The sequence below is a fragment of the Syngnathus typhle genome, linkage group LG1 (assembly GCF_033458585.1).
Source record: "Syngnathus typhle isolate RoL2023-S1 ecotype Sweden linkage group LG1, RoL_Styp_1.0, whole genome shotgun sequence".
NCBI classification, from domain to species: Eukaryota; Metazoa; Chordata; class Actinopteri; order Syngnathiformes; family Syngnathidae; genus Syngnathus; species Syngnathus typhle.
The window spans coordinates 20,912,758-20,927,385 of record NC_083738.1 but is presented as its reverse complement, the minus strand read 5'-3'; the positions used below and the strand labels follow the sequence as shown (position 1 = coordinate 20,927,385).

At 41.5% G+C, this 14,628-nt stretch overlaps 2 protein-coding genes across 4 annotated transcripts; both read right to left on the bottom strand.

Annotated features, from left to right (window-relative positions):
- Positions 1–4: 4 nt before the first annotated feature.
- Positions 5–9,163, bottom strand: nxf1a (nuclear RNA export factor 1a). Of its 3 annotated transcripts, XM_061280489.1 has the most exons (23): positions 8,999–9,163; positions 8,740–8,827; positions 8,182–8,232; positions 7,107–7,338; positions 6,786–6,918; positions 6,616–6,699; positions 6,392–6,496; positions 5,964–6,044; positions 5,653–5,722; positions 5,398–5,486; positions 5,191–5,298; positions 5,005–5,114; positions 2,397–2,433; positions 2,036–2,104; positions 1,862–1,917; positions 1,671–1,778; positions 1,430–1,488; positions 1,227–1,342; positions 1,115–1,157; positions 926–1,004; positions 497–679; positions 359–419; positions 5–283 (listed from the first exon to the last, which is right to left on the bottom strand). In XM_061280489.1, exons 1-23 carry the CDS (start codon positions 9,023–9,025, stop codon positions 245–247), a joined length of 2,028 nt encoding a protein of 675 aa, XP_061136473.1. In that variant the 5' UTR covers positions 9,026–9,163; the 3' UTR covers positions 5–244. The 3 variants fall into 3 exon arrangements, with proteins under 3 accessions (XP_061136473.1, XP_061136481.1, XP_061136489.1); XM_061280497.1 differs by lacking the exon at positions 8,740–8,827 and having other exon boundaries at positions 8,999–9,098; XM_061280505.1 differs by lacking the exons at positions 8,182–8,232; positions 8,740–8,827; positions 8,999–9,163 and adding an exon at positions 8,301–8,668.
- A 54-nt stretch (positions 9,164–9,217) lies between these two features.
- On the bottom strand, positions 9,218–12,783 carry LOC133155300 (seipin-like). The gene is made up of 9 exons (XM_061280516.1): positions 12,616–12,783; positions 11,802–12,039; positions 11,591–11,669; positions 10,981–11,124; positions 10,844–10,879; positions 10,324–10,458; positions 10,118–10,215; positions 9,746–9,866; positions 9,218–9,665 (listed from the first exon to the last, which is right to left on the bottom strand). The coding sequence occupies exons 2-9, from the start codon at positions 12,032–12,034 to the stop codon at positions 9,606–9,608; spliced, it is 906 nt and encodes a 301-aa protein (XP_061136500.1). The 5' UTR covers positions 12,035–12,039; positions 12,616–12,783; the 3' UTR covers positions 9,218–9,605.
- Between the last annotated feature and the right edge of the window lie 1,845 nt (positions 12,784–14,628).

The following is a 14,628-nucleotide window of genomic DNA, read 5'->3' as shown; positions in this document are numbered from 1 at the left end:
CAAAAACTGGCAAAATGTTTTTATTACAATTTAAAAAAAAAATCTATACAGAATCCATAGAACAAAAATTCTCAAAAGTCCTATTAGTTGGGGACAACTTTGGCTGCTAAAACAAAACCACACCTACAGAACTTGTACTGTTACTCAACCATTTTCTGTGACAATACTTATCCAACAAAATAAGACATTATCAAACAAAACAATGCATCTATTTTTATTCTTACAACAGGTATGAATCAATAGCTTATTTGTTGAATGCAACATCAGGGATTTTTCCATCCGCCTGGAAAGACAAAAATATCTTAGTGTCATCAAACAGGAAATGGTACCAAATGCAGATAGTTAAAAAATAAGTTACCTGTAACTGTGTGAAGATTTGCGCTGCTTTATTAAAGTCCCATTCATTGTCTTGTAAACACCTGCAACAAAAAAATGCTGGTTCAGACGCTTGAATACAGCATCAGAGATACCCTTGCAGATTTAGGATAAGACTGACTTTTGGGACCATTCCAGGTTCATGCCTGATGTCTGCGAGAAGGCCGTGAGCATCTCCTGCTGATGTGCAGTGAGAGTGGGCACCGGGCTGGAAGATGGCGTTGGAGCAGGTGCCACAAAAGCCTTTCGAATCTCTTCTGTTGTGGCCATTCGGATGAAGAGCTGGTCGTTGACTATGCACAGGCTGTAAGAAGCATTTGGCTTCATTGTCACTGTTCATTCAACTACGGTTGTATTTCAAATCACCTTTATCCATTGAAATGACTGGAAATGCCATGAATGCGGATAAGGTTTAGAAGTTATTTGTTAGACTTTCAATGTTCTTTTGCCTTGTTTGGTGTATTCAGTTAGCAGAAGATTAACAAAGCTACATGGTTGATTTAACTTCTGTTGGTTTTATTTTGAAAATGGAGGACAGAGGATTAATTACCCAGAACTTCCTGCAGGGACTGTGATAAAAACTCGAGAGAAGGCCATTGTAGAGTCTCTGGATTTTCCATTGACAGCAACTAATACAAACAAACAAATCATATATTTATTAAAATGCAGACATTACATCAGTAGTCCGTCCGTCCATCAAAATAAGACAGTTGAGAAGATAAACAAATATGACAGTCACCCTCTTTGAAGACGCCGCTGACGGTGAATGACAGGAGTGTGTTCTGTTGATAAACAGACAGTTGTTAAAACAATTATATAACAACAAGGGTACGCCTTGACAGGGTACTCACCGTGTACGTATTTACATCAATGGTGAAAGAAGCGATGTCATGCTGAGTTTTGGGTAGCTCATTAATGAAAGCCACCACATTGAGACGCGTGTGCTTCAGCAGTTTGAAGCGGATCGCTGTAAGAGATAGTTACACTGAATGAGAACATGGCACGGCATTACTCGCTAAAATGACAATGCTATCGCTAAAGTCTCATTACTTACTCAAGTCTCTGATCCGTTTCAGGTTTCGAGTGTCTTTGTGGTACTCTCCCAGACTTGACCTAAAAACAAATAAAATTGTGGGTTTGCAGGGAAAACTGTAAAATCAACTCGACAACGTATCAGAACTAATTGTAACCGAACTGCCGATGGTCAATGGCAGACAAAGCAGGTGGAACACTTAATTGCTTTCCTTAAGAAGGAGAACAAATGAAAAAATATATTTTTGATTTTGCCATTTTACCTGGAAGGGTTTTGGTTGGAAAATGGCGTTGTGATGGACAACGATGCACCGTCATGGTAAGCATCCAGGAGAGGCTGTCTGTTCCCAGAGTCATATATACTGTAGTACCTGACAAAATTGCATGATAGACAAGTTAGAGCATTGGTGCGCACTGGTCTCGATATTTTTAGATTTTTGCGACTCAAACTCACTGTTGCAAGAATCGAAGGATGAGGCCCTTGATTTCATCAGAGCCGAAATAGCTTCCCTGGATTACCAAATGCAGTGGTCAGACTTTCAATCGTCAAGTGATTCAGCGCATTATCTTTTCCTTGGGCAATTTAAACCAAATGCCCAACTATTTTGCGCTCAACAAAAGTAGTAACCTTGCAAGGGGGGATGGTGGTGGGTGTTTCCACGTCAAATCCGATGGGCGGAGGAAGGTCATTACCATCCTAGAAAAAGCACACAAAAATCTGAAGAGCATCCAATTTATGTTTTACAGATGTGATACGACTCCCATTTTTCCCCCAATCTGCAGTGCTAGCTTGAGACAAATTTAATTTGTTCCGTGAACACTCTAGTAACTCAAAAACACTTGTATCTTAAATCACATTTCCCATTGATTTAAACAGCAATGTCATTAATTCACTCACATCTCAAGGCACCAACAAATATCCCCAGCACAAATAAATTAGGTCAACGCTGTGAGTAGAGATTACAATATAAACCAAAGAATAGACTCACGAGTTTAAGTAGGCGGGGGAACCTCTGCCGCACAGCACTGGCATGGGAACAAGAAACCCAAAAAGCATTAGATCATTACAATAAAGGGAACAATAACAATACATTGTGTTTGCTGCAGGTGGCAAGCAGCCTCCTGTTAGTCTATTTGACATCACAGTGTGCCTCCAACATCTCAAGTTTAAGCTGCTACACTGTCTCTTCTGCAGAAATACTGCTGGTAACAAGAGAACTTAAAAGGCGGAAATCTACGGTTTGGATCTTGGCTCAGGCTTTTGTATGTAGATTTAGCATATTTACTCCACGCGTGTGCAGGCTTTTTCCCATGTACGTTGGTACCCTCCCACATTCCTTCAAACTTGCTTGGTAGGTTAATTGAAATGGATGATCTAGATTATCCAACAGAACAAAAACGAATGCACGTAGTTCTCCATGTAGACTACTATAGACCGTCATGTCAGGCAGGAGAGGTTCTGTCTCACCTGAGATCCATGATACTTAACAGGATTGGAGGTAATAAAAATAAAATAAATTAAGTACTATTAATGGAAAACTGACCACATTAAACACGTCACATTTGTCTTCTTACCCAGGAAGTATGAATGGAAGACTTATGAAAAGCTGTCATTCAATGCTGTTGAAAAGCAAACCTTAGGGTTCTCCCTACAACATATCAAGATTGCAAGGTGCTTTGCGAATGAATAATGAGTGTTCGACTTCAGGTGAGAAGCCATGTTTTCTGCTCTTAAGTTATTTAGGGCAAATCAAGATTCCTGTCATGATACAGAGTCAGAGAAGCAGAGAGATGATGTGGAATCTTTCTGAACCCGCACTTCTTGACTTGTTTTTGCCTTTGCACTTTTATAATAATTTTTCTTCCACACACGTCTAAATAGCCCATTTTATGTCATCATCATGTGCGGAGACGCTGAAAATTCCCACAATATAACCCAGCAAACAATTATTTCCTTTAAGACCATGCAGCGACACTGTTCCCATCTCCATGTGCACTTACCCGCAGGCGTACTCACCCTCTCCCCCAATACGGACATGGGGAAGCAACAACCACACTTTTCTAGAAGCACACACACAGACACACACATGCATACAGACTCAAGCCACAGAGCCAACACTGCAGTGGAAATCTGCACACGTCTTCCTTCTGTAGTAGTAAAACAAAACTTTTTTTGTGAAATTTTATGGTAGCTGACGATAAAGAAATAAAAGAGACAAACTAATGTGCTTGACAAAAACCTATAAGTAAGTGTGAAGAAAGCAGAAGTCAGGAGAGGAGGCTTGTCGCTCTGCGAGTATCCGCAAGAGAAAAGTTGAAAAGATGACATTTTCAGTGTACGCTGGGCCCAGCCGCCCCCCCACTGCTCATCCGTTAGCAACTGCTAAGGCAAATATGTACTATACTCGGCAATCTTAAAATAGAAAAAATCCATCATTGACTTTGAAATGTCTAATGACAAAGCCATTGAGATCAGACTAGAGATATCCTGCCATGCACTTGGACTTTTTTTTTTTTGCTCTGGTCACAGTCACCAGCAGCATGGAAGAGGGAGTGTTTTTCTTCTTGTGGCCAGGTAAAACATCAGTTGAGAATGTCTCCACCAGAAGCTTTTTCAAGCAAATTCATCCATTTCGGTGGGCCAGCTGGTTGGCGCATCACCGCTCATTGACAAACGTGCGTCCCCCTCCGCCCATCGGCTTCTCCTGTCCAGTCCCGCTCCTCCACTGGTGGCGTGAGGCCGCGCACAACAGGACTGAGGCTGGGTAATCGTGACTGTGCCTGCCTTAGGTTGTCCCAAAGTTTCGGAGGTGGGATCTTACCCGTCATTGGCTATCCAGCCTTCCATACCCGCCTGATACGGGAAGCCGAGTGGGCAAGGGTGTTAGCAGTGGAAGGGGGCGTCACTGGCTGTGTGCACTTTTGTTACTTCATCCAAACGCCAAGTTAGGCCATTCTTTATGCCACACTCTTGTATACACAACCACAATACAGTCGTTGGAACGCTGCTCAGGATCCTTGCCATTTTGTCACAGCACTTCATAGGATTACCGGACCCTCTGTCTATTCTAGGACTACTAACCTATGGTATATTGGTGTTTTGCTCTTGTTTATGGGATGGATGCCTGCAGGGGATTTCAGCAGCGGGAGCGCTGGGCACAGCAGCACTGAGAATTATAGAACAGAGCTTGCCAAAGTATTTCCCCACAGGTATAGTCGGAAAAGAAAAGACAGCTAGAGACGACATCAAGGACAGCAACCAAAACATCTGCAGTTGAAGTAGAAAACGTTAAACGCCATCCTATATCTGGGGGGAAAACATAACCGAAGTGATTAAACAGTAAATCTGGAACCAAATGAGATCCTGCAAAGAAATTAGATGGAAACACACAAACAGGAAATTAACGGAATCACTTGGCTCTGCTCAATATATCATCCATATCCTTCCCTGCTGAGGTACCAAACATTGTCTAATTAAGACAAAGGCTTCTTTTGTTTTTGCACACGCGCACCTCTGGACATACCGATCTGGCATAGATATTACTCGTGTGTTCCCTGCACAACAACAGATCTTAACCGCCAGAATGGTCAACTAACCTGATGTATGAAGCCTGGTCCTTGAAGAGATCACACAACGGGTTCCTGACCAGCCACAGCTCAACCAGCTTCAGGCCTTTGACTTTGTCCAGATCTCGGTCTAACTTCAGCTAAACAATGAGAGTATAATGGTTGGTGTGAAAACATACAACTGTGTTGATGAAAGATTATTATTTCCACACTCACCTCATTGTGGGAAAGGTTGAGGCTCTTCAAATTAGGCACTTTTGTAGTCAACTCACTAAGGTCATCCAGTTTATGGAGACGGTTGTTGCTCAGGTTCAAGCTGGTCAGCTAGCAACAGACAAACAGATTGGTATAAAAATCAGAAAAGCGCATGCGTTGCGGGGGGGGATTATATTGTATATTTATTATAAGCGTCTTTCACCACACCTCTGGAATATTCTCTTCAATAATCTTGATGACAGCTTCCATATTTGTCTTCCTATTCAAGATGACTTCAACATTCTGGGACACCAGGTCTGTCACAGGAAAATGTGATCCCACGGTTCAGACAAGTTGATAATAAATTCTTAGCTACTTCTGTCCGCAACAGTTTGTTTAGTGCAAAAACAAAAAATCACAGTACACAATTACACTGTTGAATATACCAATGGTGCAGTTAAAGTATTGAGAATGTGTACTAACCAGGGTCTGTCCTGATGTTGTTCAAGTCCAGAGCTTGTTGTGAGCCATCAAAACGTTTTGCCATACATTGCTGTTTTAGAATACAATAAAGATTACAAATTAATTATTTTAAAAAATGACTTCTTAGCACAGATGCTCAGAGACTAGTAGCAAACTATGGTGGGCGTCCCAACACACTGAACTAAATGCTACAATCGAAACTGAAAAAGTCGGATCGGTGCATCTCTAGTACTGAGACATGTTTTTAGGTGGATCAAAGAGGAGTTATATTCAATTCCTCATTCAAAGTCGTAACAGGATTTTTAACTTACCCTCAAATGTTCGATATCTTCTGGTTTGAGGTCAGACAGGAGGAAGTTGGGTGGATTGCTACGATTGACGTGCACTTCCACCTTAAGAGAAGAAACGTCACATTCGTAAACAAGAGGCCCAATTAACGTTTGTTAAATGCACATTATTTGTGGTACAACGGTTTACAGCCATAAGCAGGCAGTTTCGCGTATTACTCAAAAGCAGTGGTGGCGGCCCAGTCAATGACTTGACGTCATATCCGCTCCCAACACGGCGTCATGCATTAAAATAAACCAGCTGGATTGTTTTGGCTAAAAGAAAACTAGACTCAAAAATGGAAATGCCAGATAATTTTCAAACTTTACAATAGTGCGCCCCTTTACACATTGAGACCTCAAAGTGGGAGCTCCGGAGGTAGACTTTAAAGGAATTAAGTTAATTTACACACCTTGTAGCCGTCTGTGTCTGTGATTTTGTGAGAGCATTTCTGCAGAGCGTTGGCTGCGGCGGAATCGTCCAAATAGAAATGGGCTCTGTTATGGTCAACGTGGTACTGGAATAGCAAAGTGTAATGCCGTGAAAAACTACTTCAAAATAAAAAGAACTTTCTGCATTACATCAGTGACTCTAGTTGTTAAAAAAAGTGTTCAACATAAAGATGCTGCGCCTCACCTGAACAGGTGTGTAAGTTACAGAGCAGATGTTCTGAAGCGCTGTCAATAACCATTTCTTTTCATATTTTTTCCCATGAGGAATCTAGGAAAAACACCATTGTAAGAGATATGAAGATCAATAGAGCAAAGGAATTGTGCAGATGATGTAGCAACGAATGTGATACACACGGTCACTTTGAACCAGGTGGCACGGTTTCGCCCTCCACCGCCTCTGTCTCCTCTAAAGCCTCCTCTGCCACCTCCCCCTTTGCCTTGTCGCCTGTCTCGGCCGTCTTTTCGAAAGGGCCTTCCGTAAGGCGTGCTAAATACAATAATTAAATGAATACAAAGGACAAAACCTATTAGTTTGAACAAGGGTGCATTTTACAATCCAAAGTGTTGTCTTTCCGCTGACAAAAAATATTTCATGTAAATTTGATATTTTATAATAGCTATATGGATTGCCTTTTAAACTACGCAGCAAATAAGTTAAAACTATACAATACTCACAATCTGTTCTGACTGCTATTGTCTTGACTGCTGTCATTCATTGTCACATCTCCATCAGGGTCTTCAAGTCTGGAGCGTGGTCCTGGACCCCCAAAGCCTCCTCCATTGCCGCCGCCGCCACCACCATGGCCGCCACGTTGGCGGTCTCTACGGATGCGTTCGTAAGCACGACCTTTATTGGAACTTCTGCCTTTACGGTTGCGATTGCTCGGTCCGGTGCGGTCGTCATGCTCTGAAAGATAAATGCATAATATAAGGTGAACTGATTCAGCTTTATATTTTTAATCAAAACCATACATATCATTTAAGGGGGAAATACAGCAAATTGAGAAATTAGCTTAGCCTATTTCAAAATGTTTTAAGAAGCAAACATTTAAAACAAAGCTGAAAAAAAAGGGAAGAAAAGAAAAAGGTCCCCCAGTCATAATGGGTGTCTACTTACTCCTCGTTGCTCAACAAAAAGCAAATTATTTTTTAATGTAATAAAGTTAGGATATTGTTACATATTTTCAATATTTTGAACAACATTTGAACCAGCCACTTGCCTGGACATCTGAATTTAAAATTACTTATGCGGTAATCTGTATTTTTCATTATGAATAATTGACAGGAGACAAGTCCAGATTGTACCCTGCCTCTTGCTCAAAGCTGGGACCGGTTTCAGTGGGCCTGTGGCTCTGGTGAATAAGGAGTTTAAAAATGGATAGAAGGATCAATATATAACACACTAAATACGAAGCAACTTTTGATAAAAATGAGCTTGACACGTGAATAAATATAATGTTCAAAGATCTGACAAAGTTGCAATTTTGGAACAGATTTTAATGAGAAACAGGAAGTAGACGCACACGATTAGCTTTAGGCCACGTAAAATAATGTGGCAGTCCTCGAGCTTGACACCCAGGTTTACATGTGAATCTACACAGTAAGCAAATATGTATCTAACAAAGTCAGTATGACTGAGCGACAGGACGGAACGAGTACTCTCCTAAAGAGATCGCTCTTTCAAACCGTGATTACATATGGTCCATTAAAGCAAGTGGAGAAAAGAGGGGCCGAGTAGGAAAAAGGTTACCTCCTGAAGTCATGTAACCACTGCATCTAACCTCCCTTGACAGCATAGAGCCTGAATAAACAATGCACCAGAAAGGAAAGAGGAAAAAGGTTAACGATGTACTGAAACACATTACTTACCAAAGTAATGGGAGCCTTCCGCCATCTTCTTGAGAGGACGTTCGTAAATAATTACCCAAAACAGCCGAGGTGCCCCACTGTGTTTATAAGGATGACTGGTAATGCGAGTAGATTAAGTTATCTTCAAATAAAACAAGGGCACTATAACAAAGAAGAAAGGGCACAGCTAGCCGTTGCCACGCTAACTCCTTATTGTAGCCTAGTTAGCTTCGACGACCGTGGTAGACATTAAAATGGCGGATGTGTACACTTTCAGCTTCCGGGTTACGTTGTGACAGGGTAAAGTCACACCATGTTTGAGCATGCGCCTTGGACCCGCAAAGGTTCACTCAGTACAAAATAACTAATATTAAATTAATGATAAATAAAAATCTAAAAAAATTGCATCCAAGCATATATATCCCAATCAATCAACGTTCAATGGTCGAAATCAACTTACTCTGGTGTAGCGCTCGTGTGACCTGCAGGTTGGGCACATGTTTCCACTGCGTGTCCATGTACGGCACAAATGTACCTGTCTGGTTTACCTACATTGTCAATTAATAAAAATAAAGAGCAAAATTATCGTTTCTAAATGAGCACTCTTAGATGGGGGAACACTTTCTCTTGACAAGGCGCGGCTTTGTTTCGCTAATTTAGCTTTAGTTATCCTTCCGCACCTGTCCCATTCTGTTAGCTGTACATAATTGTGCACTCACCGTGAACCTTTTCAACGTTGTCCACATATTAGTTTATTTAAATCTTCTGGTGTTTGTGACGCGACGAAACGACAGAACAACGACAGAGTCGTTTAACCACTGCTCTCGTTCATAACACTCGCGTCGTCCCACTTTTCAGTTAGTTTCCTCGAGCTTCCAAATGGCGCCAACTTGTGACGTCACCGTGATTGAGTTACACCCAAATAATACTTGCGTAACCAGTTTTAGTTGCATTTATTTTTTAAATATAATGCATTCACACATAAGTACAACCACATGTTGTGAAAACGTATTTAGTAAAATCTTGCATTAAGCGGTTTTGTGGATAAGATGTATTTCTTCAGCTCCAGAAATTCCCAATTTAACATAAATTTTCTTCAAAGAAAGCAAAACAGACTGGTGCAAGTAACTGAGACACCTCTACTGTTAATTTCGCACAGCAGAATTTCTTTGTTCAGGCCAAGTAAAATCCAGTAATAAAGTGGAAACGATTATAGAATGTGACAGGGTGACAGAGAAGAAAGACACGACTACATTCAATTGATGCGTACTAGATGTCTTTTCATGCTGAGGACAGACCAGCAATCTCCTTACAGCTAAAATCGTCTCAAGTCGGTGTATTGTTGTTGTCACCATTTCCCAATCTGACTGCTGCATTCATTTGGGCCTGCCAAAAACAAAAGCAAATGAAAATCAACGCATCAACTTTGAATGAATGAATCAGCAGGCATGAGGAATGTCGCTCACCTGCTCTGGTCTGTCTAACAGCAGCCTAATGTAGCTGAAGACCAAGAAAACGCTAAGGAAGATGAAATTACTGAACACCCCCACAACAGCTGACAGGACTGGGAAGTTGAACAGCAAGTACCTGAACAATGAACACATTTTAGTAGTACAACTTATTTACCTTAACAGCTGCATTTAGTATCTTATTGATGGAAATGACACAAATCATTTTAAAGTACATGTCATGTTAATGTACTTGTAAAGTACAGTACAATAATCAATATAGATGGATGATCGGCACATTTTGAGGTTGTGGGTTGAAATCTGTTTGCATCGGGTTGTCATACCAACACACGTTTTCCAAACGTATAGCAAAAGAAATTGCCCTCTCACCTTACACCGGTGAAATAAGCGTGGATGTAGAGCTGGGATGAATAAATCTGCACCTTGCTGGATAGAATCTCGATGATGGCTGTGGCCGAGGGGGAGTACTATTCACGAGAAAGAAAAGAGAGAATGAGTTTTGTTAACAATGTAAACTAGATCTTAAAATTAGAATTTGCTGAAAAGAAACTGCGCGCACACACAGTTGCACTTACTGGGTCGTCTGTGTATTCCGAGAAGAGTTCCACCGCTAATACTTGCTTCTGCTCAACAACTCCACCCAGGAACACCGGGAAGAACAGCAGTGTTGACATGGTCCTCAGAAGGTTAGACTGGTACCGCAGCATACTCTGATACAAGAGTGTCATAGCATCGTTGTTACATTTCACTCCAGAAAGGTCCCAATGGACATTTTGGACTTGGCTGTGAGATGTGATTTTTGGGTACGGGGTGAGGTGAGGGGAAACCTGCCCTGTGTTACACACACAAACATGACTGCTTTTGCACTTCAACTAAAGAACTGTCTGGTTGCACTAGCGCCATCTTGTGGCCTCTCGTGTAGAAGCGGATTGAGGACATTCCTGTTGTGCTGTGATTGGGTTGCTTTCAGAGCCCCACTTGCTGATTTTTTCCAATAATGCAACACAATCATTAGAAGACAAACAAACAACTATCATATTTGAGTCCCATTACTGACATGGCTCTGTCCGAGCAAGTTATTAATGCTATACTTACAAAGCGAGAGCTGGTGGCAGACGGGAGTTGCCTTGCCTGAGAAACACACGGAAACGCGGCAGTGAATCCAGAAAGGTCAGCACAAACATGCTGATTAACAGTCCGGAGCTTCATGGAGAACTTTGTGGGCCACTTACGGAACGAGCGGACGTCGCCACTTGGCCTCCGTCACGCGAGAAGCAGGTTGTCCTGATCATGAACATCCCGAGCTCCTGGTTGGTCTCGGAATCAGGCATGTCCAGTTGGAGAGTCATTTGATAGGCCTGGCCGAATGTCAACACCTGAACATAGCGAATAATCTTTAAAATAGCCGCTGTGTTTTTGTTTTTGTAAATGGCAGCTTCATACTCCAGTTTGTATTTTATGTTTAATATACAATACAGGTGCATTTCAATAAATTTAAATATCATAGAAAACTTCATTAATTTTAGCCTTTCTGTTCCCATGAAAATACCTTTCAGCAGGCCAGTTTCTAATTATTGCTATATCAAAATATATAATATATATTTTTGTATATATAGTATATAATTTTTTTTAAGATCATGTTTACTCTATTGGTTTTCATTAACTAAGATATAGTCAAGATATAGGTTTTGAAAAAAAAAAAATACTACATCTTTCACTCTATGTCCTGAATGTTTATGATATACAATACAGGCGTCAACTGATTTAAACTAAATTAAGCCTTACAGCAAGTTAAAATTTTAATTTTAATTCTATGTGCTCACACACAGTAATTGCACATACAGGCATGTTGTTTCTCATCAGGGAGACGTTGGCCACGGGATACGAGCACCTAAAAGACTTTGGAGAGTCACAGTCTGTCCTGCAAAAGCAAAAAAAAAAATTGGACCATGGTTTTATGGAGAAATGAGATTTGAAAGGTGCGGACAAAGGGTGACTTATCAATGCGGCCAAATGTCCCATTTCCTGATGCCCTTGAACAGCACACACTCACCTGTAGTAGTAGTGCACCGGTGTGGAATAAGCCGCCAAAGGCATGTAGGAGTAGTAGAAGCTCCCATATAAAAAGGTGGAGAGCCAGAGAAGCAGCACCAGCACGGAGAGCAAGACAGCGCTCTGCACAACCCTCTGACGGACACGGAACATCGCCCTGACAGCAGCATCGTTCAAAGCACCAAAAAGGACGAATGTTTCCTCTCCAGACTGCATGTGATTTGCTCGATCCATTAAATCTAAAGAAGAAGAAGAAAAAAAAGCACTCAGCTTCATCAGAATGGGCATAAAACAATTTGGTGTGCTGATAAAGATGCAATGACTTCTGAGGACCAAACAAACATTCATTCATTGGCCTGAGAGGTGTGAAATCAGCGAGTCTAATTTTAGGTCACAAGCAGAGCACTTTAACATCAGATGATTGCAGATGGATCAAAAGTTGGAATGTTTTATTTGGAGGTAAAAGTCAGCAAATAGGCATTCACTGACTTTTATTTTATGCGTTTTAATTTTCAAGCAAGCTTATGTTGTTAAGAAACGCCCTACTAAACAAATGAAGCAATACAAATCAAACAGCAACACTTAGAACATTTCCCTTGTGCATTGCTAACTAGAGCAAAGCAGACATACTTTCCGTTTTAAATCACTGTGCAGTTTGGCACAAGTGGTCGATGTTCGGTCTCACAACTGTGAGGCCGCTAGTTAGATCCCTCAAGCAAGACTGCGTATCTGCAGTTGCTGTTTATTCTGCGTGACTTGATGGTATAAAAGGTGTGGCACCAACACAGCCCAATATGTGAAGTAATGTTGCTTACCTTTGTATTTGGATCCTCTATGAACAGTGAGGTGAATCAAGTCTTGGTCTACCGTTAGGATGAATCAATGTGAACAGCTTTCCAATTCCGAGCTCCTACAATTCAAAGAAAAAGGTTTAGTCCAGCCCACAGAGGTACGCCTGCCAACTAGAACACAGTTCTACTAAGAGGGCAAGTCACAAACACACTGTTATTATTTTTATCTGGCACATCTGATTTACACATTAGAATGTACGCAGTATGTGGACTCACACAACTGAAGCGGCAATCACTAAATATGACAGTGTTGAAAATTCATGATGTACAATACGACACATTAATTCAAGAAATCAGCTCTCTTACATACTTAAATTTTTTTTGATCAGTCACAGAGAGAGGGAGCTACTTCACCACTCAACAAACTTTTACTGTACAATACCACTAAAGTACTGAGTATAGAAGCACAGGCGTCGCTAGCGGTGGGGGCAGGGGGCAGTGGGCCCCCTTGAAATATATTTAAAATAACGACAATAGATTTACACAATTATAATACACATTGCTTAAATTATACATCAACGTTTTGATTATCAACACTTCCAAAATTGCTGCTTTCTCCAACCTTCTAGCATATTGAGTTAGTTTCGACTAAGTAGTAACTAAAGACATTTTACACAATCATGTTCAGGCGCTTATACATCTGACTCTTAACTCATAAACTCAAGCAGGGATTTGTTGTGCTTCAGTGAGACATTTATAGGCAAAATGATGTAAAGTTTCATTTTAATTCACAGTGCCTTCTGCATCCAAGCGAACACAAAGCAATAATCCTATTTAATAAAGCTTGCCTTTACTTGCAGGACCCTCTGAGGGGAGTGTGGAGATGTTGCGCCGACAGCCTACAGGCATTGTGGGATATCTTCTGTGATTTTTGACTGAGAGAAAGAAAGAGAAGACAGCACTGGGGGGGAGCAGATACTACAAAGGAGATGTGAGAAAGCAGTGCATTGAAAAGTAGAAAAGGAGCGATGAAAACAGCTGAATGGAGCGCCTTGTGAAACCAGTTCTTTTTACAAGGCTTACTCCTAGGTGAAAACAATGGCCGCAATTAGCGTTGGAGAGCTAATCAAAAAAGGGGCATAGTCGTTATGTCATAGAGCTGTAGCATCTCACACTGGTCAAGATAGATTTGCTGTCAGTGACAACTTGACCTAGTGCAAAGCCCTCCTTCCTTCCTCTTTGCATATCTGAGGTGATTCCGGAGGCTCACATCCATCAGCCTCTGACAACATGATAATCCCTCTCATTAGAAACCACCTCCTTCAGTAGTCGCTTCCATTCATGTCTTCATCACAATTTTACCCTCCAATTACAATGCCTATATAACCTTTCACTGACAGTTTGCCCACTGACAGGTTGTTCTTTGCAGAGCTGATAGCTTTGTAGATATCGTTTGCACTGATGCCCCAGTCACCCTTACTCACTATCTTGAGTGAGGCTTGGGTGCATTGCCGAGGGGTCCCTTGGGGGCTGGGAGGTATGGGGGGGGGGGGGGGGGGGTGCTCTTGCTGAGAAGCGTCTGGTGGGGAGGGGATGGTGCCACAAGCCAGGCTGGATGTCGCTCTGTGCGGCTTTAAGCCTCGGCCTCTTGGGTGGCTTGGCATCAAAGAGAGACATAAGGCCAACTCAGTAGGATGGCTCAAGTGAATTGATACCATCAGTTGAATTAGGGGTAGATGTGCAGGGCAGGACGAGCCTAGTCATTCAACATTTACAACTGCACGTTGCAACTTTGACTTATTGTACAGAAAAGGATATTCACTCACTGTTGCAAAAAAAAACCTCTGTGCTAATTTTTAATGGAACCTTAAATTAATTTAGTTCTCAATCTGGAAAGTACCTCATCCATCCATTTTAATGCCACTTGAGCTCGTTTGGGTGTCTACTGGGCCCTCACAACTAACTCAGTGAGACAAAGACAACAAGTTAACAGCAAGGAGGCTGGCAAAAAAAAAAAGAGGCATTTTTACCTCTACT

What these genes read in the sequence shown, in the direction of transcription:
- nxf1a (XM_061280489.1), bottom strand. Translation starts at nt 9,025, where the DNA reads ATGTGGACAACGTTGAAAAGGTTCACG. An exon ending in CAACGTTGAAAAGGTTCACG is followed by an intron (nt 8,828 to 8,998) that starts GTGAGTGCACAA and finishes TTGACAATGTAG; the next exon opens with GTAAACCAGACAGGTACATT. An exon ending in AAATCTTCACACAGTTACAG is followed by an intron (nt 284 to 358) that starts GTAACTTATTTT and finishes TTGTCTTTCCAG; the next exon opens with GCGGATGGAAAAATCCCTGA.
- LOC133155300 (XM_061280516.1), bottom strand. Translation starts at nt 12,034, where the DNA reads ATGGATCGAGCAAATCACATGCAGTCTGGAGAGGAAACATTCGTCCTT. An exon ending in TGGCGACGTCCGCTCGTTCC is followed by an intron (nt 10,880 to 10,980) that starts GTAAGTGGCCCA and finishes TGTGTTTCTCAG; the next exon opens with GCAAGGCAACTCCCGTCTGC. An exon ending in TGTTAGACAGACCAGAGCAG is followed by an intron (nt 9,666 to 9,745) that starts GTGAGCGACATT and finishes TGTTTTTGGCAG; the next exon opens with GCCCAAATGAATGCAGCAGT.